This window comes from Phocoena phocoena, chromosome 20 (genome assembly GCF_963924675.1).
Source record: "Phocoena phocoena chromosome 20, mPhoPho1.1, whole genome shotgun sequence".
NCBI lineage: Eukaryota > Metazoa > Chordata > Mammalia > Artiodactyla > Phocoenidae > Phocoena > Phocoena phocoena.
Genome location: NC_089238.1, coordinates 5,523,489 through 5,544,805, shown reverse-complemented (window position 1 = coordinate 5,544,805; position 21,317 = coordinate 5,523,489). Strand labels below are relative to the sequence as shown.

Genomic DNA, 21,317 nt, shown 5'->3' with positions numbered 1-21,317 from the left:
CCTGCATAAAAACATTTTAAAGTGTGCTCTTTTTTTTTTAATTTGTGAGCTATGCCAAGTATGATAATTGCATTACCTCATAATCCTATATTCTCAAATGTCCCACTGTCACCATTTATTTTTGGAAGGAAACATGTAGTTCATTCATTTGCACCTTCACTTCATCCCCTTACCCACTAAAGGTTGCTATGTATCGATCCCACGCAGGTATTAGCATTTTTATCGAACTCTGCCTTTTTGGCTACGCCTATACAAAGGCTGTCTTAATTTCTTCTAAACTACAAAGGCCTTACCCACTCCACACACAACCGCTCTCTCCACAAACCTAAGATATTAAGTGACGACTGCTTTTGTCAATTCCGTGGCCCCCGCGTCTCCAGCGATATCTCAACTTCTACCTTTTTTTTTTTTTTGCGGTACGCGGGCCTCTCACTGTTGTGGCCTCTCCCGTTGCGGAGCACAGGCTCCGGACGCGCAGGCTCAGCGGCCATGGCTCATGGGCCTAGCCGCTCCGCGGCATGTGGGATCTTCCACGGACCGGGGTACGAACCCGTGTCCCCTGCATCGGCAAGCGGACTCTCAACCACTGCGCCACCAGGGAAGCCCTAACTTCTACCTTTTTTAATCTTCCCAAGCAACCGGGTATCTAACCCCTTTTCGGTCATAGGGACACCTGCATTCTTCTAAGATGGCCGCGCCCATGGCGCTCCAGAGTAACGAATCGGCTCTAAAGTGCATGAAGGGCGCTGCCATCTTTCTTTGTTCCTCAGCCGGCTGAACGCGCCATGTTGGCCTTGGATAGGCATCGGTCTCTGAAATCTTACGCAGTTAGCACAGCATTGTTGACCAACCCTCGCAACCGGCAGGTATTGATAAAAGCATTGAGGGGGCCAGGAGTGATTTCGATGTCTTCCTACAGCCTTTATGGCCCCCGCCCGTCGGAAACGCCGAGGTGGGCGGGGCCATGTTACGTCATAGAGCGGAGCGCGCGGTCGGAATTCGGAAATCCGGCAGCGCTCCAAGGCCCTTGTCAGATTGCGTGGTCCTAGCGGGTCTGCGTCCCAAGGGACCGCTCAGGAAGGCATCCGAATAGCAGGTGGGCTCAGCCTTTTGTCGCTGCCAGTGGTGTCTGGAGGGGTTTGGGATCAGGTGAGTCGGGTTGTGGGCTTGGATTCACGGCCTCTTGGGACTGTGAAACGTGAGCGCGTGTGAAGGACCTTAGTTGGGATTTTATTTAGAATCATTCCCAGAGACGTCTGGACGTTAGTCATGGGGCTTTTGGCAGTCAGTGATTAAGAGTCTGAAGAAATCATCGACCGAAAGTCCGACTCTGTCAGAGTTTGGAGTCCACTGGATCACTCTGCTTGTGGGACTCAGGGGTTGAGAGCTGTGGTGGAAAGTTTGTATCGGTGAACGCGGTGTCTCGTCCGGGTTCGCGATTTAACCTGGGACTCAGTGTTAGAGAGGCCCGGGTTAGGGAGATGTCCCGGTTGGTTTCTTGGGCATGTTTGGAGTTTAGACTGATATTTAATATAGGACTCAGTCATAGAGACGCCTGGTGGGGGCTCTCAGTATTTGAGGACGTTCAGGGTCAAACCTTGAACGCCAGAAACAGACATGAAGGCTGCATTTCCCCAGTTAATCCAAGCACAGTTCACTCCTTCTAGTCTGTCCTCACGGACCTTACTAACAACTTTGTCTCCCCCAATCACCACTCTTCTCGCTGTCCTCACAAAATTCAATGTGGTTCGGAGTGATCTAGTGCTAAGTTTACTATTTTTAATGAAATTTAATGTAGTTTTCGTTCTTCTTATCTCCAAGTTTACTATACTTCTTTTGGGTATTTACATTTAGGGTCATTCTTACTTAAGTAAAAGCATTTCCTTTATCCTATATTATGTTCCGCAGTGAGAACTTTTTTTTTTAATGCTAGGGTTTTTTTACATTTGGGATAATCTGTATAAACATAAGGACAGTTAATTGTATCACTTAATTTCTCCGATCTCAACATATTTGCATTTGAGATATTTATACTTTTTAAAAATAGTTTCAGGGACTTCCCTGTTGGCGCAGTGGTTAAGAATCCGCCTGCCAACGCAGGGAACATGGGTTCAAGCCCTGGTCCGGGAAGATCCCACATGCCGCGGAGCAACTAACCCCCTGCGCCACAACTACTGAGCCTGTGCTCTAGAGACAGAGAGATGCAACTACTGAGCCTGCGTGCCACAACTACTGAAGCCCTGGTGCCTAGAGCCCGTGCTCTGCAACAAGAGAACCATTGCAATGAGAAGCCCTCGCACCACACCCCGCTCGCTGCAACTAGAGAAAGCTCACGCTGCAACGAAAACCCAATACAGCCAAAAATAAATAAATTAATTAATTTTTTAAAAATAAAAATTGTTTCAATATCAACACAGGTTGGTGAACCAGTGGTATGGTGTCTGGAATCAAATGTATTCATTAATGTAAGTAGTATTGACGTACAGTATTTAAAAGCATTCAATTATAATTTCAGTAACCCATTTTGACTTTCTGATTACTTTCTGATTCTACCACTCCACTTAAAAATTTATGGTACGTTTTTTGTTTTGTCCCAGAGATTTCTGGCTACCTTTATTTCTTGGTAAACTCTTTTCCTTGACCTTTTTTTGCAGTTTCAGTTGGTGGGGTTTTTTGTTTTGTTTTTTCGTACTGTAGAAAAGGAAGTCTTTTTATTTTTATTTTTATTTTTGGCTGTGTTGGATCTTCGTTGCTGCGCGTGGGCTTTCTCTAGTTGTGGCGAGTGGGGGCCACTCTTCATTGAGGTGCGCTGGCTCCTCATTGTGGTGGCTTCTCCTGTTGCAGAGCACGGGCTCTAGGCGCGTGGGCTTCAGTAGTTGTGGCTCGCAGGCTCAGTAGTTGTGGCTTGCAGGCTTAGTTGCTCCTCGACGTGTGGGATCTTCCCGGACCAGGGCTCGAACCCATGTCCCCTCTATTGGCAGGCGGACCCCCAATCACTGCGCCACCAGGGAGGTCCCGAAAAGGAAGTCTTTTTTGTTGTAGTTTTATTTACTATAAAATTCACCAAGTGTAAGCATACATTTCAGTAATTTTGACTGAGTTTCTAGGGTTGTGCAACCGTCAGCACAATCCAACTTTAAAACATTTCCATCACCCCAGAAAGTTGTCTTGTTCCTCTGTGCACTCAGTTTCCACCCCTACCCGGAGCCACACACAACCACTGATCATCTTCCTGCCTCTATTGATTTGCAATTTCTGGACATTTCATAGAAACAGAATCATAAAATATGTAGTCTTCTGGGGCTGTCTTTTTTTCATTTAACATAATGTATTTGAGGTCTATCTATATTATAAGTATCAGTAAGTTTTCCTTTTTTTCCCCCAAGTGATCTATTGAGGCAAAATTGATAGACAATAAGCTGCATATATTTAAATCGTACAGATTAGTAAGTTGGACATACATACTCATGAAACTATCACCAACAATGAAGATAGTGAGCATACCCATCACCTAAGAAGTTTCTTTGTGTCCCTTTTTAATCCATCCTTCTTATATTCCCCACACCTCCCCAAGCAACCACAAATCTTTTTTTCGTTACTATAGGTTAATTTATAGTTTTTAAAAGTTTTATGTGAATGGAATCATACAGTGTACACTCATTTTTATTCTGACTTGTTTCACCCAACATTAATATTTTGAGATTCATCCTTCTGTGTATCCATAGTTTCTTTTTCTTGCTTTGTATTCCATTGTAGGAACATTAGTTCATTCTATAGAGTTTATTAATTCACCTTTTTAAAAAAAATATTTATTTATTTATTTGGCTGCGCCGGGTCTTAGTTGTGGCACGCGGTATCTTTGTTGCCGTATGCGGGATCTTCGTTGCAGCATACGGGGTATTAAGTTGCGGCATGTGGGATCTAGTTCCCCAACCAGGGATCAGACCCAGGCCTCCTGCAATGGGAATGCAGAATCTCAACCACTGGACCACCAGGGAAGTCTCTAACTCACCTGTTGGTGGGTAGTTTTGTTTCCAGTTTTTAGCTCTTGCGAATAAAGCTTCTGTGAACATTCATGTTCCAGTTACATGTGTTTTTCTTTCTCCTGTGTAAATCACCAGTATTTGAATGGCGAAATCATGTGGTAGGTGTATGTTTAACTTTTAAAGAAACTGCTAAACTGTTCTCCAAAGTGGTTGTACTTTATATCTAGAAGAAGCAGATGGATGGCTGTTGGGTGGCTCCACATTTTGTATCGTCTTTCTTTTTTTTAAAATTAATTAATTAATTAATTAATTTATGGCTGTGTTGTGTCTTCATTGCTACTCACGGGCTTTCTCTAGTTGTGGTGAGTGGGGGCCACTCTTCACTGCGGTGCGTGGGCTTCTCATTGCGGTGGCTTCTCTTGTTGCAGAGCATGGGCTCTAGGCCCGCGGGCTTCAGTAGTTGTGGCACATGGGCTTAGTTGCTCAGCGGCATGTGGGATCTTCCTGGACCAGGGCTCGAACCCGTGTCCCCAGCATTGGCAGGTGGATTCTTAACCATTGTGCCACCAGGGAAGCCCTCGTCTTTCTTTTTTTTTTTTTTGTGGTACGCGGGCCTCTCACTGTTGTGGCCTCTCCCGTTGTGGAGCACAGGCTCCGGACGTGCAGGCCCAGTGGCTAGCCGCTCCGCGGCATGTGGGATCTTCCCGGACCTGGGCATGAACCTGTGTCCCCTGCATCGACAGGCTGACTCTCAACCACTGCGCCACCAGGGAAGCCCCTCGTCTTTCTTTTTAATTGTAGGCATTCTAATAGGTATGGAGCAGTACCTTGCGGTTTTAATTTGTATTTACCTAATGATGATTAATGATATTGAGCATCTTTTCACATGCTTAGTTGCCATCCATATATCTTCCTTGGTGAAGTATCTGTTCAAGTCTTTTGCAGTTTTCTGTTGTGTTTTCTTGTTGATTTTTGAGAATTCGTTTTATGTTCTAGCTACAAATCCTTCCTTTACCAGTTACATGCTTTACAAAGATTTTCTCCCAGTCTTTGACTTGCCTTTCAACATTCTCTTAACAATATGTTTTGAAGAGCAGAAGGATTTAGTTTTTATGAAGTCCAGTGTATGAACTTTTTTTAAACAAATAATCCTTTCGGTGTTGTACCTAAGAATCTTTGCCTAATTACAAGATCAGAGGATTTTTGCCAATTTTTTCTTCTAGAAGTTTCAGATTTTTTTTTTTAGGTTTTTCATTTAGGTTTATTATCCATCTTGAGTTATGTATATGGTGCAATGTGTGGATCCAAGTTCTTGTTTTAATTCATTTTTCTTTTGATATTCATATCTACTTGTTCCAGCAACATTTGTTGAAAAGGCTTTCTTTTCTCCACTGTATTGCCTTTGCGCCTTTGTAAAATGTCAGTTGGCTATATGTATATATATGTGGGTCTTAATCTTATTCTGGTCTCTATTCTGTTCCATTCATTTGTTTATGTTGACGTGAATACAACCCTGTCTTGATTACTGTAGCTTGATATAAATTCTTGGAATCAGGTAGTGTCAACCCACCAACTTTGTTCTTTTCCACAGTTGTTTTGGCTATTCTAGACCTTTTGCATTGCTATCTGAATTTAAGGATCAGGCTGTCAAGTCGCTACAGAAAAACTTTCCTGGGATTATGAGTGGGGTTTTATGACTCTATAGACAAATTGTGGAGACTGGTCTGTTTGGTTTATTTCAGAAAATAATTCTTTTTCTAAAAAGCTACATCTCTTCATTTATTGAAGTCTTTACAGATTTCTCAGTGATATAGTTTTCAGAATGTCTTTTACATTTTTTTGTAATTTTTCCCATAAGTATTTCACATTTTTTAAATTGTATTATAGATAGTATTGTATTTTTTAAAACTAAATGGCCTCTTAGAATGAATTGGGAAATATTCCCTTCTCTTCAACTCTATTCCTGAATGATCCATTGGATGTATATAATGAATTTTGTCAAATTCTAGTTTGAGACTTTGATGAATAATGTTGCTACATATATTCAGGTGCAAATTAGACATGTTTTCATTTTTGTTTGTTAAATTCCTCTGAGTGGAATGGCTGGTTCCTAAGATAAGTGTGTGTTTTACAAAGTTTCAAAAGTGCGTGTACCAGTTTACTATTATTGTATGAGAGTTCCAGTTTCTCCACATTCTCATCAACATTTGGAATTATTAGTCTTTTTAATTATATCTAGTTGCCGTGTACTAGAATTTCACCATCATCTTAATTTCCCTAATGACAAATAATGTTGATCATCTTTTCATGTGTTTATAGATATTCAAGTCTTTTCCCGTTTTCTAAATGGGTTCTTTGTCTTCTTAACAAATTGAGCTTTTTGAGTTCTTTATATATTCTGCATAGAAGTACTTTATCAGATCTATGATTTGCAAATTTTTCTCCTGATTTGTAGCTTACCTTTTCCTTTAGCTTTATAGTGTTTTTTGATGTGCAAAATGTAATACAAGTCCAATTTTCTTCTTCTATGGTTTGCTGGTTTGGTGACATGTCTTCTCTGTCTAACCCAAGGTCATGAGAAATGTCTCATATGTTTTCTGAAAGATAATGTGTACATGTATAGATATAGATAGATAAGGATATGACTTTATTTTTTTTTAGGAGCAGTTTTAGATTCACAGCAACACTGAGTGGGAACTGCATAGAGATACCATATACCCCTGTTCCCTGACATGTGTAACCTTTCCCCATGGTCAACATCCTGCACCAGAGTGCTGAATTTGTTACAGTCAATTTTCATATTGACACATTATTACCCAAAGTGAATAATTTGCATTAGGTTTCACTCTTGTGTTGTATGTTCTTTGGGTCTTGACAAATGTAAAATGACATATATCCACCATTGAGTATCATACAGAACAGTTGCACTGCTCTAAAACTCCTCTGGATTCTGCCTATTCATCTTGCCCTCCCTCCAACTCCTGGCAACCACTGATCGTTTTACTGTCTCCTTAGCTTTGCCTTTTTCAGAATGTCATATAGTTGGAATTGTATAGTATATAGTCTTTCTAGATGGGCTTCTTTCACTTAATAATATGCATTTTAGGTTCCTCCTTGTCTTTTCATAGTTTGATAGCTCATTTCTTTTTTTTTTTTTACATCTTTATTGGAGTATAATTGCTTTACAATGGTGTGTTAGTTTCTCTATTATAACAAAGTGAATCAGTTATACATAACATATGTTCCCATATCTCTTCCCTCTTGCGTCTCCCTCCCTCCCACCCTCCCTATCCCACCCCTCCAGGCAGTCACAAAGCACGGAGCTGATCACCCTGTGCTATGCGGCTGCTTCCTACTAGCTATCTACCTTAGGTTTGGTAGTGTATATATGTCCATGCCTCTCTGTCACTTTGTCACAGCTTACCCTTCCCCCTCCCCATATCCTCAAGTCCATTCTCTAGTAGGTCTGTGTCTTTATTCCTGTCTTACCCCTAGGTTCTTCATGACATTTTTTCCTTAAATTCCATATATATGTGTTAGCATACAGTATTTGTCTTTCTCTTTCTGACTTACTTCACTCTGTATGACAGACTCTAAGTCTATCCACCTCATTACAGATAGCTCAATTTCATTTCTTTTTATGGCTGAGTAATATTCCATTGTATATATGTGCCACATCTTCTTTATCCATTCATCTGTCGATGGACACTTAGGTTGCTTCCATGTCCTGGCTATTGTAAATAGAGCTGCAATGAACATTTTGGTACATGACTCTTTTTGAATTATGGCTTTCTCAGGGTATATGCCCAGTAGTGGGATTGCTGGGTCATATAGTAGTTCTATTTGTAGTTTTTAAAGGAACCTCCATACTGTTCTCCACAGTGGCTGTATCAATTTACATTCCCACCAACAGTGCAAGAGGGTTCCCTTTTCTCCACACCCTCTCCAGCATTTATTGTTTCTAGATTTTTTGATGATGGCCATTCTGACTGGTGTGAGATGATATCTCATTGTAGTTTTGATTTGCATTTCTTTAATGATTAATGATGTTGAGCATTCTTTCATGTGTTTGTTGGCAGTCTGTATATCTTCTTTGGAGAAATGTCTATTTAGGTCTTCTGCCCATTTTTGGATTGGGTTGTTTGTTTTTTTGTTATTGAGCTGTATGGGCTGCTTATAAATTTTGGAGATTAATCCTTTGTCAGTTGCTTCATTTTCAAATATTTTCTCCCATTCTGAGGGTTGTCTTTTGGTCTTGTTTATGGTTTCCTTTGCTGTGTAAAAGCTTTGAAGTTTCATTAGGTCCCATTTGTTTATTTTTGTTTTTATTTTGATTTCTGTAGGAGGTGTGCCAAAAAGGATCTTGCTGTGATTTATGTCATAGAGTGTTCTTCCTATGTTTTCCTCTAAGAGTTTGATAGTTTCTGGCCTTACATTTAGGTCCTTAATCCATTTTGAGCTTATTTTTGTGTATGGTGTTAGGGAGTGATCTAATCTCATACTTTTACATCTACCTGTCCAGTTTTCCCAGCGCCACTTATTGAAGAGGCTGTCCTTTCTCCATTGTACATTCATGCCTCCTTTATCAAAGATAAGGTGACAGTATGTGCATGGGTTTATCTATCCTGTTCCATTGATCTATATTTCTGTTTTTATGCCAGTACCATACTGTCTTGATTACTGTAGCTTTGTAGTATAGTCTGAAGTCAGGGAGCCTGATTCCTCCAGCTCCGTTTTTCGTTCTCAAGATTGCTTTGGCTATTCGTGGTCTTTTGTGTTTCCATACAAATTGTGAAATTTTTTGTTCTAGTTCTGTGAAAAATGCCAGTGGTAGTTTGATAGGGATTGCATTGAATCTGTAGATTGCTTTCGGTAGTAGAGTCATTTTCACAATGTTGATTCTTCCAATCCAAGAACATGGTATATCTCTCCATCTATTTGTATCATCTTTAATTTCTTTCATCGGTGTTTTATAATTTTCTGCATACAGGTCTTTTGTCTCCTTAGGTAGGTTTACTCCTAGATATTTTATTCTTTTTGTTGCAGTGGTAAATGGGAGTGTTTTCTTGATTTCACTTTCAGATTTTTCATCATTAATGTATAGGAATGCAAGAGATTTCTGTGCATTAATTTTGTATCCTGCTACTTTACCAAATTCATTGATTAGTTCTAGTAGTTTTCTGGTAGCATCTTTAGGATTCTCTATGTATAGTATCCTGTCATCTGCAAACAGTGACAGCTTTACTTCTTCTTTTCTGATTTGGATTCCTTTTATTTCCTTTCCTTCTCTGATTGCTGTGGCTAAAACTTCCAAAACTATGTTGAATAAGAGTGGTGAGAGTGGGCAACCTTGTCTTGTTCCTGACCTTAGTGGAAATGCTTTCCGTTTTTCACCATTGAGGACGATGTTGGCTGTGGGTTTGTCATATATGGCCTTAATTATGTTGAGGAAAGTTCCCTCTATGCCTACTTTCTGCAGGGTTTTTATCATAAATGGGTGTTGAATTTTGTCAAAAGCTTTCTCTGCATCTATTGAGATGATCATATGATTTTTCTCCTTCAATTTGTTAATATGGTGTATCACGTTGATTGATTTGCATATATTGAAGAATCCTTGCATTCCTGGGATAAACCGCGCTCGGTCATGGTGTATGATCTTTTTAATGTGCTATTGGATTCTGTTTGCTAGTATTTTGTTGAGGATTTTTGCATCTATGTTCATCAGTGATATTGGCCTGTAGTTTTCTTTCTTTGTGACATCCTTGTCTGGTTTTGGTATCAATGTGATGGTGGCCTCATAAAATGCGTTTGGGAGTGTTCCTCCCTCTGCTATATTTTGGAAGAGTTTGAGAAGGATAGGTGTTAGCTCTTCTCTAAATGTTTGATAGAATTCGCCTGTGAAGCCATCTGGTCCTGGGCTTTTGTTTGTTGCAAGATTTTTAATCACAGATTCAATTTCATTGCTTGTGATTGGTCTGTTCATGTTTTCTATTTTTTCCTGATTCAGTCTTGGCAGGTTGTGCATTTCTAAGAATTTGTCCATTTCTTCCAGGTTGTCCGTTGTATTGGCATAGAGTTGCTTGTAGTAATCTCTCATGATCTTTTGTATTTCTGCAGTGTCAGTTGTTACTTCTCCTTTTTCATCTCTAATTCTATAGATTTGAGTCTTCTCCCTTTTTTTCTTGATGAGTCTGGCTAATGGTTTATCAATTTTGTTTATCTTCTCAAAGAACCAGCTTTTAGTTTTATTGATCTTTGCTATCATTTCCTTCATTTCTTTTTCATTTATTTCTGATCTGAGCTCATTTCTTTTTAGTGCTGAATAGTATTCATTCATTATTTGGATAGATGGAGCTGCTATAAATACCTGTGATCAGGTTTCTGTATGGACATAAATTTTCAACTGACTTTGGTCAATAGCAAGGAATGTGACTTTGGGTCATGTGTTAAGAGTATATATAGTTTTTGGTAGGTTTTTGTTTTTGGCTGCGTTGGGTCTTCATTGCTGCACGTAGGCTTTCTCTAGTTGCAGCGAATGGGGGCTACTCTTCATTGTGGTGCATGGGCTTCTCATTGCGTTGGCTTCTCTTGTTGCAGTACGCAGACCCTACAGTGCACAGGCTTCAGTAGTTGTGGCGCATGAGCTCAATAGTTGTGGCTAGTCGGCTCTAGAGCACAGGCTCAGTAGTTGTGGCTCACGGGATTAGCTGCTCCGTGGCATGAGGGATCTTCCCAGACCAGGGACCAAACCCATGTCCCCTGCATTGGCAGGTGGATTCTTAACCGCTGTGCCATGAGGGAAGTCCCAGGAATATATATAGTTTTGTAAGAAACTGACAAACTGTCTTCCAGAGTAGCTGTACCATTTTGCCTTCCCATCAGCAATAAATTAGAATTCCTGTTGCTTCATATCCTCTTCAGCATTTGGTGTAGTCCTTGTTTTGAATTTTGGTTATTCTAATAGGTGGGTATTGGTATCTCATTGTTTTTTTAATTTGTTATTTCCTAATTACATATGATGTAATTTCCTAATTACACATCTTTTCATTTGCTTATTTGCTATATCTTCTTTGGTAAGGTGTCAGTTCAGGTCTTGCCCATTTTTCAATTGGATTGTGTTTCCTTATTGTTGAGTTTTTAAGAGTTCTTTGTATATTTTGGATAACAGTCCTTTATCAATATGTCTTTTGCAAATATTTTCTCCCAGCCTGTGCCTTGTCTTCTCAATTTCTTGAGGTAGTTTATATTTTTAGCTATTACATTTATTATCCATTTTAATTTACTTGGAAATGGATATTCAGTTGTTCCAGTATATTTGTTGGAAAGACCATCTGTTTCCTCATTGCTTTGTCTTGCACCTTTGTTGAAAATCAGCTGACCGTACTTGCATTTATTTCTCAATTCTGTTGCACTGACTTATGTATCTATCATTATGTCAATACAGTACCTATTTTATTACTATGGGTTTAAAATAAACTTTGAAATAGATTAGTATAAGCACTCACCAACTTTATAATTCTATTTTACAATTGGTATAGCTATTCTACATTCTTTATCTTTTAATGCAAATTTTAGTATCAGCTTCTCCATATTTATAAAATTCCTGGTGTACCTTTGACAGTGATTGCACTGAATCTGGGGAGAATTGCCATCACCATATTGAATCTTCCAATCTACAGGCTTGGAGTGTCTCTCCATTTATTTATATCTCTTTAAATTTGTCTCAGAAGTGTTTTATAGTTTTCAGTATACAAGTCTTGCATTAGTTTTAATTTATTCTTAAGTATTTTTTTTCTTTTTGATGCTATTGTGTGTGGAATTGCTTCCTTAATTTTCTTATTGGCTGGATCATTGCTAGTATAGAGATATGCAATTTTCTTTAATATATTGTTACTGTATCCTGTAACCTTGCTAAACCTATTTACTAGTTCTAATACTTTTTTTGCATATATTTCTTAGGATTTTCTACATACACAATCATACTGTCTATGAATAAGAACAGTTGCACTCTGTATTTCCAATACAGATACCTTTAAGTTTTTAAAATGTATTTATTTGTTTATTACCTATTGAACTGGCTGGAACCTTTAGTATAGTAATGGATAAAATGGGTTAAGGCAGCTATCCTTGCATTGTTCTCAATTCTAGGAGAAAAACATTCAGAATTTTATCATTAAGTATGTTGGTTTTGGTTTTTCATAGCTGCCCTTTATTAGTTTTAGTAACTTCCTTTCTGTTTCTAGTTTTTTGAAAGTTTTAATCATGAGTGGGTATTAAATGTGGTCACATACCTTTTCTGTATCCTTTGAGAAGAACATGTGGGTTTTGTCCTTTATTGTATTAATTTGGAGTAGTACATTACTTTATCTTCCCATGATAAACCAACCTGGCATTCCTGGGATAAATCCCCCTTAGCTGTTGTCTATAATCCTTTTTATATTATGCTGCATGTGTCTTGCTAATACATTGTTAACAATTTTTCACCTATACTCATGAAGGAGATTGCTCTATAGATTTTTTTTTTTCTGTGATGTCTTTGTCTTGCTTTGGTGTCTTAGTAATCCTGGCTTTATACAGCAAAGCCAGTTGAGAGTAGCCTTTTTTTGTGTGTGATGATTTTTAATTACTAATTCAATTTCTTGCTACATAGGTATTAAAATTTTTTTTTTTTGGTATTAAATTTTAAAAAAAATCTTATTTCATTTTTGTTTCTTCCTAGACATTTGTTCATTTCATCTAAGCCATATATATATATATATATATATATACACACACACACACACAACATTTTATACAATTTTTAAAGGTTATACTCCATTTACAGTTATTACAAAATATTGACCATATTCCCCATGTCGTATACCTTGTAACCTACCTTTGTTTTGAATTTATTGACAGTTTTATACCCTAGTATATGGTCTTTCCTGGGGAATGTTCCATGTACTTTTGAAAACATATATATTTTGTTGCTGTTGAGTGTAGTGTTAAATAAATGTCACTTAAGTTGATTGATTATATTGTTCTAGTCTGCTATATCCTTGCTGGTTTTGTTTTTGCTTTTGTTTTATCATTATTGCCAACCAGGGAGAGCTCACCTAACTCTTAGTGTCCAGCGTTTTTACTGGGGCTCAGTGAACATAGACATGATTGGCTGAACTCAGTCTCCAGCCCCTCTAGAGGTCAAGCTGATACCACGTGGTCCAAGGGCCCTCACCATAAATTACATCATTAGCATAGACTATCTTGTATGGGCCAAGCCTCCCAGGTAAGCAAAGCCGTTCTTATCGGGTGGGGCATTCCAAGGGCTTATATGTTCCCTCTCAGGAACTGAGGGCAAAGCCAAACCTCTGTTGGGCAAGATTAATCTTTTCATATACAAAGAGAAATAGACAATCTTAATGATTTGCTTAGTATGGTGGTCTTCAAAGTGAGGTATGGGGACTTCCTTGGCTGTCCAGTGGTTGGGACTTCGCCTTCCAATGACGGGGGTGCGGGTTTGATCCCTGGTTGGGGAGCTAGGATCCCACGTGCCTCGTGGCCAAAAAACCAAAACATAAAAACGGAAGCAGGGGCTTCCCCGGTGGTGCAGTGTTTAAGAATCTGCCTGCCAACACAGGGGACAAGGGTTCGATCCCTGGTCTGGGAAGATCCTACATGCTGCGGAACAACTAAGCTTGTGTGCCACAACCAGTGAGCCTATGCTCTAGAGCCCACGAGCCACAACTACTGAAGCCCACACTCCCAGAGCCCATGCTCCGCAACAAGAAAGGCCACCTCAATGAGAAGCCCACACACTGCAATGAAGAGTAGCCCCCGCTCGCCGCAACTAGAGAAAGCCCTGGCACAGCAACAAAGGCCCAACGCAGATAAAAATTAATAAATAAATAAATTAATTTTTTTAAAAAAAGAAGAAACAATGTTGTAAAAAATTCAATAAAGACTTTAAAGAAAATGGTCCACATTAAATAAAACTTTATTAAAAATAATACTTAAAGAAAAAAAAACTGCGGTGTGTGTACCTACTGAGCATATACTTTTGAATTGGTACCTGGGCACACATACTTTTTAAAGGCACAATGCCCAGATCCTTGGAAACTTCCATGTGGCCTCTTCTGTAAACTTGATCTGCTTGAGCTTTCACCCGTGGCGTCATGCTCTGCTGATTCCGCTTTCCCTCCTTCCCTTTAATAGTCATGCCATTTCCTCTTCACAAGAGAAAGGCATACATTTCACACATTCAAAACCTTGTTTTATTGCCCCAGAGTATGAACGCCTCTGGGGCACCAAATAAAGGAACAGTTGGAAATATTGGGGTCCCTTATTTAAAGACAAGTGACAGCATCTGGGCCCAGAGGGAATGTACACTCAAAGTCAATTTGCTCTTCAGCACATAGGTCCTGGCTCCCCAGGAGAAAGAGTGATCAAGTGATAGAATGAGGGGAGAAAGAGGAGATTCTTGGAGTTGGATATCATCATTTCTGAGGACATCTTTAACTGGACACCAAGATTTCTGTCTCTAAGAATTACATGGCAGATGCAGAAGAAACAAAAGACAGAAGCCATGTTACTCACTATTTCCTGAGCATAGAAGAAGATGATCAAGGTCCAGGTGATTTTTGGTTTGTTATATCTTTCTTTTGTTGTCTAATGGATTTGTGGTGACCTGAAAAAAAAATCAGTTCAACTAAAAGAAGTATAAATTGGGGATAATGGGGTTCTGGGGAGAAATTAACTTAGACTCTGAATTCAAAATCAGGACAAAGTGGGTTCAGGAATATATCGTTCATAGGGGTCACATCAAGTGACTAATATTGGAAGATAATGTGTGACTGTGGTGGGCCCTGTGGGTTACATCGGCTGTCACTTTGCATTATCTCTGGCAGACGTCACAACCAGAGAAACACGAAAAGCCCCGTAGTATGTGTTGACTGAGGAAAAAGCAGACCAGCTTCTTGAGGGATTCAGTGGTTTATGTCACTTAGGTGAATGGAATGATACTCCTACAACATCGATAACTCTTAGGGGCTCCCCACTAGCCAGAGTACCACTGGCCTGGTACCAGCTGAGCATCTAAAAGAGAGATGAGTGCAGCTGACTGAAGAACATTACCTATATAGCTATATAAAATTCCATGAGTTTATAGTCATACTCAAAAAAGCGTTACAGGATAAATAAGTACTAGGGATGTAATGTACAACATGGTGACTATAGCTAACACTGCTATATGATATATAGGAAAGTTGTTAAGAGTAGATCCTAAGAGTTCTCATCACAGGGAGAAAATCTTTTTCCTTTTTTTCTTTTCTTTTTATTGTATCTACATGAGAGAAGATGGATGTTAGCTGAACCTATTGTGGTAGTCATTTTGCAATATATGTAAATCATACCATCATGCTATATATCTAAAACTTATACAGTGATATATGTCAATTATTTCTCAATAAAACTGGAACAAAAAACATTGGAGTTTGATAGAAATCAAATATTTGACGTTTGAAATGATGAAGTAACATAATCAAACCTATGTTTTGGGGAACAGTGGTGGAGATTCACTCTGAGTTTAAGAAATAGATTCAGTGTGAAATAATTCAAGCTTCACAGATAACAGATCAATACTCCTTGACCATGAATTACACTCATATATGAACCACCTCTGCAGGGTGAGCCACCATTGTCATTTTAATGACATCCTCCAGCCTGTTTTCAGTGTACTGGAATTCTTTACATTTTGGTGTCTACAGGCCAGCTTTCTTCTTTTTTACGTGATGCAATGAACACCAAATTATATATGTGTGATAATTTAATAATTCATGTGCCGATGAATATTTAGATATTCTTGTTATTACGAACCATGTGACATTAAACATTCTTGTTAATGGCTTTTTGTGAAATTGTATCTGTAAGGCCACAATCCCTTCCTCAGGTTTGATAATTTGCTCAAAAACTCACAGAACTCAGGAAACCACTTTTCTTAATTTACAGATTTATTTACTTACATTTACATGATACAACTCAGGAACAGTCAAATGGAAGAGACGCATAGAGCAAGGTATGGGGGTGTGTCACCCTTCCAGTACCTCAGTGTGTTCACCAACTTGGAAACTTGCCAAACCTGTAGTTTTGGGGGTTTTTTTTGAACGTTTCATTACTTAGGCATGATTGATTAAATCATTGGCCATTGGTGATTGAACTCAGTCTCCAGCCCTTCTCCCCTCTCTGGAGGTTTTATCACATGGTTTGTTCCTCTAGCAACCAGCCCCCATCCCGAAGCTGTCTGCATGCCCTCCCCCTACCTGTCATGTCATTAGCATACAAAAAACACTTATCGGTGTGGAGATTCTAAGTGTTTTAGGAGCTAGGGTACCAGGAACCAGGGACAAAGATCAAATGTTTATTTTTGTATCATATCATTGCTGAATACTTTGTTTCACAGTCTATCGTGTGGCTGCAATCAAGGTGTAAGCCCTAGGATGGGGTCTGATCTGAAGGCTCAAGTGGGGAAGGATGCACTTCTAAGCTCACTTACATGGTTGTTGGCAGAATTCATTTCCAGAACTCAAATGAGATCCTCAGTTTCTACCTGTCATGTAAGACCACTGAGTTCCTTGTCACGTGGGCCCCCCAACATGCCATCTTGTTTCATCAATGTCATCAAAGGACAGATTCTATTAGCAAGCTGGAAATCGTATATAGCCCAATTTAAAAGGGGTATCTCATCACTTTTGCTCTATTCTTTTTTTTTTTTTTTTTAAGAAACAATTTAGCCCATACTCAAGGGAAGGGTACCTCACAGGGGCATGAATACGTAATAAGGAATTTGGCTGACTTTTATATCTGATTCCTGGGAGGTAACCGCTAAACCCTTGGAATTACCCATGTGATAAGAGTGTCTTTGTTTTTCATTTTGGACCACTGGGACCACACTTTATAGTTTATGCCATGAGATGACTCATGTGAGCCCTAGATGATTTGTGCTAATGAGATAACTCAAGATGAGGGCTGTCCATGCCAAAAAGACCAACCATGTGATTAGAGGCTTGTGGCTTTCAGCCATATGTAACCAGTCTAGCCTCCAGGAAGGGGGAAGGACCTGCATTCAGCCATGTGGTCAGCGATTCAATAAATTATGCATATATAATGAAGCTTCAGTAAAATCTCTGGACACTGAAGTTCAGGTGAGCTTCCTTGATTGGCAGTACTCCTAAGGACTGTCACACAATGTGGCTGGGAGAAGGCAATGCTGTCCAGGACTCCATAATGAGAGTCATGTGTTTCAATACCAAGTGGCCTTCATGTCTGACCTTTCTGGCACAAAAATCAGAACTTTGAAGATAATATTCCTTTTTTTTCTGAGTTCTATTGTTTCTGTTGTAGGTAATCTGTCTTTTGTCTCTGGATGCTTTTATAGTTTCCCTTCATATTTTGTGTATTATAGTTTTAGTCTGATGTGCCTATGTATAGACTTCATGCTTGGAATTTGTTGGGATTCCTGAGTCTGAAGTTCAGAGTGTTTAATCAGTCTTGAAATTTTCATCTTTAGATCTTTGGATACTGCTTCTCCATTACTATATTTTCTCTTTGTTTTTGTTTTCAAATCTTCCTAATCAGCTTTAATGTTTTTTTTTTTGCTGTGGATGTATCTTGTATAGTTTCTGGGTTTTTTTTTTACATTTATTAAAAACACTTGTAAAAAAAAAAAAAAAAAAACACTTGTAAATTCTGGATGTGGAGGCTGTTCATGGTTGATTCTCATATTGGCTGTGAAGTTTCATGGTAATGTAGGAATACTTTATTTGTCCTGATATCATTTGCATATTTTTAGTATGTAAATGGAAATAGGTGCTAAAATATATAGATAGAAAAATAGGATTTTTCTTCTACTGAAATGTATTTGAGAAAAGTATATAGATGCAGGCTATACAGTGAAAATTAGAACAACTTCTCTCATGCTTCTTCCATATTGATAAAAAAAATTCCCATCATATTAAACTGGACTCTATTATTGCAGGAATTGCTGACACTGGAGGATATAGCTGTGGAGTTTAACTGGGAGGAGTGGCAGCTCCTGGATGCTGCCCAGAAAGACCTATACCGGGATGTGATGTTGGAGAACTTTAACAATTTGGTGTCACTGGGTAAGGACAGCTCCCTGTGTCACTTAGAAGTACCCAGTCACTGGCCTTTTCTCCATCACCTGATGAAAGCTTTGCAGTCACTGTGGTCTTCCAAAGAGTTAGATTTTCAGTCCCCTGTCTGGCCCCAAACAAAAGGGTATAATCTCCTGTATGCTGAAGGAGAACTTTTACTTTGCATACGAGAAATTTTGTCTCTAAAATGAAGTATTTTCCCATCTTGACATACTGTACCCCAGTCCCTGTATCTAAGTCTTCTATCATTTCTCATGAACAGGGTATCAAGCTACCAAACCAGATACATTCTCCAAGTTGGAACATGGAAAAGAACCATGCATAATAGAAAACAAAATCCAGAATAGAACCCGTCCAGGTGAGTGAGGGAGAACCAGCAAGGGGAGTGGTCAGGAAGGTCATATTCTAGTCATTAAGAGAAGGAGTCACAGCTGTGAGGGTGACTGAGGCCCCCACAACAGCTGCTCCACATATTCATCTCCCCAGAAGAGCACTCTTTCTTTGTGGGTATTTAGCTTTAAATATATTCCTTGTCTCTTCTTGGATCTGATATTTATTTCCTCTTACATCTTTATAATTTTGTACTGGGATCATATGGTAGACAATAAAGATCCAATCCCCCCACTATATATCATCTTTTAAGCACTTTCATTCCATTTTTCCTAGGAATCAGGAAAGTTGACAGTCATCTGCCAGAGCACTCTCAAGACCAAAGATTTCCAAAGAGCCTGCAACAATGCAGTGAACAGAATGCATTTAGGAAGAGTGTTCATCTGAGCAAAACTCGTTTAGCCCTAACACAAAATCATACATTTGACTTATGTAAAAAAGCTTGGAAATCAAGCTTATGTTTAGTTAACCAGAAGAGAAGATATGAAATAAAGAACCCTGTGGAGTTTAATGGAGATAAGAAATTCTTTCTACATGGTGATCGTGAACAGTTGTATTCTGGAATTGAATTTCCTGAAAGTATAAGACACATCATTGCTAAGTTCCAAGTCCTTAAGCATCAGAGGACTCACAAAATAGAGAAATCCCAGGCCTGCGTTGAAAGTGAGAAAACATGCATCAGGAAATCTCAGCTTATTTCTCAGGAGAGCATTCATATAGGAGACAAACTCCATCAGTGTGATCTGTGTGAGAAATCCTTCTCCAGAAATGTCATGTTCACTAAACATCAGAAACCTCAAACACGAGACAAACCCCATTTAACCAGTGGATGCAGAAAAGTCTCTACTGTGAAGAGCAGTCCCACTGTACATCAGCAAACCCAAACAGGAGAGCAATCCTATATGTGCAGTGAGTGTGGAAAAGGCTTCACAGTGAGGCGCTATCTGATTGCACATCAGCGAACTCACAGTGGAGAGAAACCTTATGTGTGCAGTGAATGTGGAAAAGGCTTCACTGTGAAGAGCAATCTCATTGTGCATCAGCGCACTCACACAGGGGAGAAACCCTATGTATGCAGTGAGTGTGCAAAAGGCTTCACCATGAAGCGCTATCTTGTTGTACACCAGCGAACTCATACTGGAGAGAAACCATATTTGTGCAGTGAATGTGGGAAAGGCTTCACCGTGAAGAGTAATCTCATCGTACATCAGCGATCTCATACAGGGGAGAAATCTTACATATGCAGTGAATGTGGGAAAGGCTTCACTGTGAAACGCACTCTCATTATACATCAGCGAACTCACACGGGAGAGAAATCTTACCTATGTAACGAATGCGGGAAAGGCTTCACCACAAAGCGCACTCTTGTTATACATCAGCGAACTCACACGGGAGAGAAACCCTATGAATGCAATGAGTGTGGTAAAACCTTCAGCCAGAAGATATGCCTCATACAGCATGAGAGGTGTCATACAGGAAAGACGCCCTTTGTATGTACTGAGTGTGGAAAGTCCTATTCCCACAAGTATGGTCTCATTACCCATCAGAGAATTCACACAGGAGAGAAACCCTATGAGTGCAATGAATGTGGAAAAGCCTTCACCACGAAGTCAGTACTCAATGTACATCAAAGAACTCACACAGGAGAAAGACCATATGGATGCACTGATTGTGAGAAAGCCTTCTCCCACTTGTCAAACCTTGTTAAACATAAGAAAATGCACATAAGAGAAATGAGTAGATTCGGTCAAGCTGGAAATTCCTTTAACAGAGAGTCACAGCTCATTACTTACGATTGAACAAGAGCCCCATTAATGCAGTGACTGGGGAAATGCCTTCTGTGGCAGCTAAGACTTTGTTTAAACACCAGTGTTTCTAGCAGAGCAGAACGGTACTGCCTGTTATCAGATGTGTGTGCTGAGGAGATGAAGGGATTTGCGCAGGAGATAAACCTGGTGAATATAGTGAATGTGGTAGTGCCTTTAGTGATCCTTACTTCACATTTTCTGTCAATGAAAACATGTTGGAAAAACTGATACATTCAGTGCAGAGATGCCTTGGGCAAAACTTTCTGACTTCATTATATGTCTGAAAAGTATATACTCTATATTCTCCGACAAATTCTGTGAATGCAGAGACTAGGAAAGTCTTCAGTGGGAAGACAGACTTTCTTATCAGGGATCTTCATTGATCATCAATGAGCTCATTGTTCATAGAAATATGATTTAAAAAAAAAAAAAGGAGATATGATGACCACGGGAATGTCTTTCCCCCAGAAAGAAGACTTCAATGAGTGTCAGAGTTCACAGTGGAGAAAAACTTTTAAGAGGATAGTATATATGGCAGAATTTCAGTGATACATTCTGCCTCATCATTTGTCAGGAAATCATATAGAAATTAAAACCTTTATGAACATGCTAAAGATAGAGGATCTTTAGTTAAGTATCAGAGGACTTAAAAAGGAATGAAGTTCTGTGAAACTGATAAATGTTTGAGTGCTTTTTGTTACAAATCTAACCTCATCATATATCAGATAATGCACCTGAATATCCTTTCTGGCCTTGTCAGTAATTCCATAGTTTTAAAAAGAAGTCTGCTTTTCTCATCACTGATTTTTATTGTTATATACGATGCAAGAGTGTTCTATGCCTACCCTCATATGTGAGTAGCTCTTACTTTTCTTCAGCTATAAACATAATTGTAAATTTAGCATACTGAACTTCTTTGAAAGGAAACTGAATATGAACATGTACTTGCACTTGCTTAACTAAGTTTATAAATGTGACCAAATAGT

General features: G+C 39.2%; 1 protein-coding gene and 1 pseudogene across 1 annotated transcript; one reads left to right on the top strand and one right to left on the bottom strand.

Moving 5' to 3' along the window:
- The window catches only part of LOC136140962 (zinc finger protein 850-like), a 397,037-nt pseudogene that overhangs the window by 124,782 nt on the left and 250,938 nt on the right, over positions 1-21,317 (bottom strand).
- ZNF614 (zinc finger protein 614) lies at positions 786-20,322 on the top strand. Its single transcript, XM_065898973.1, has 5 exons — positions 786-866; positions 979-1,149; positions 17,995-18,121; positions 18,396-18,491; positions 18,800-20,322. The coding sequence occupies exons 1-5, from the start codon at positions 786-788 to the stop codon at positions 20,320-20,322; spliced, it is 1,998 nt and encodes a 665-aa protein (XP_065755045.1).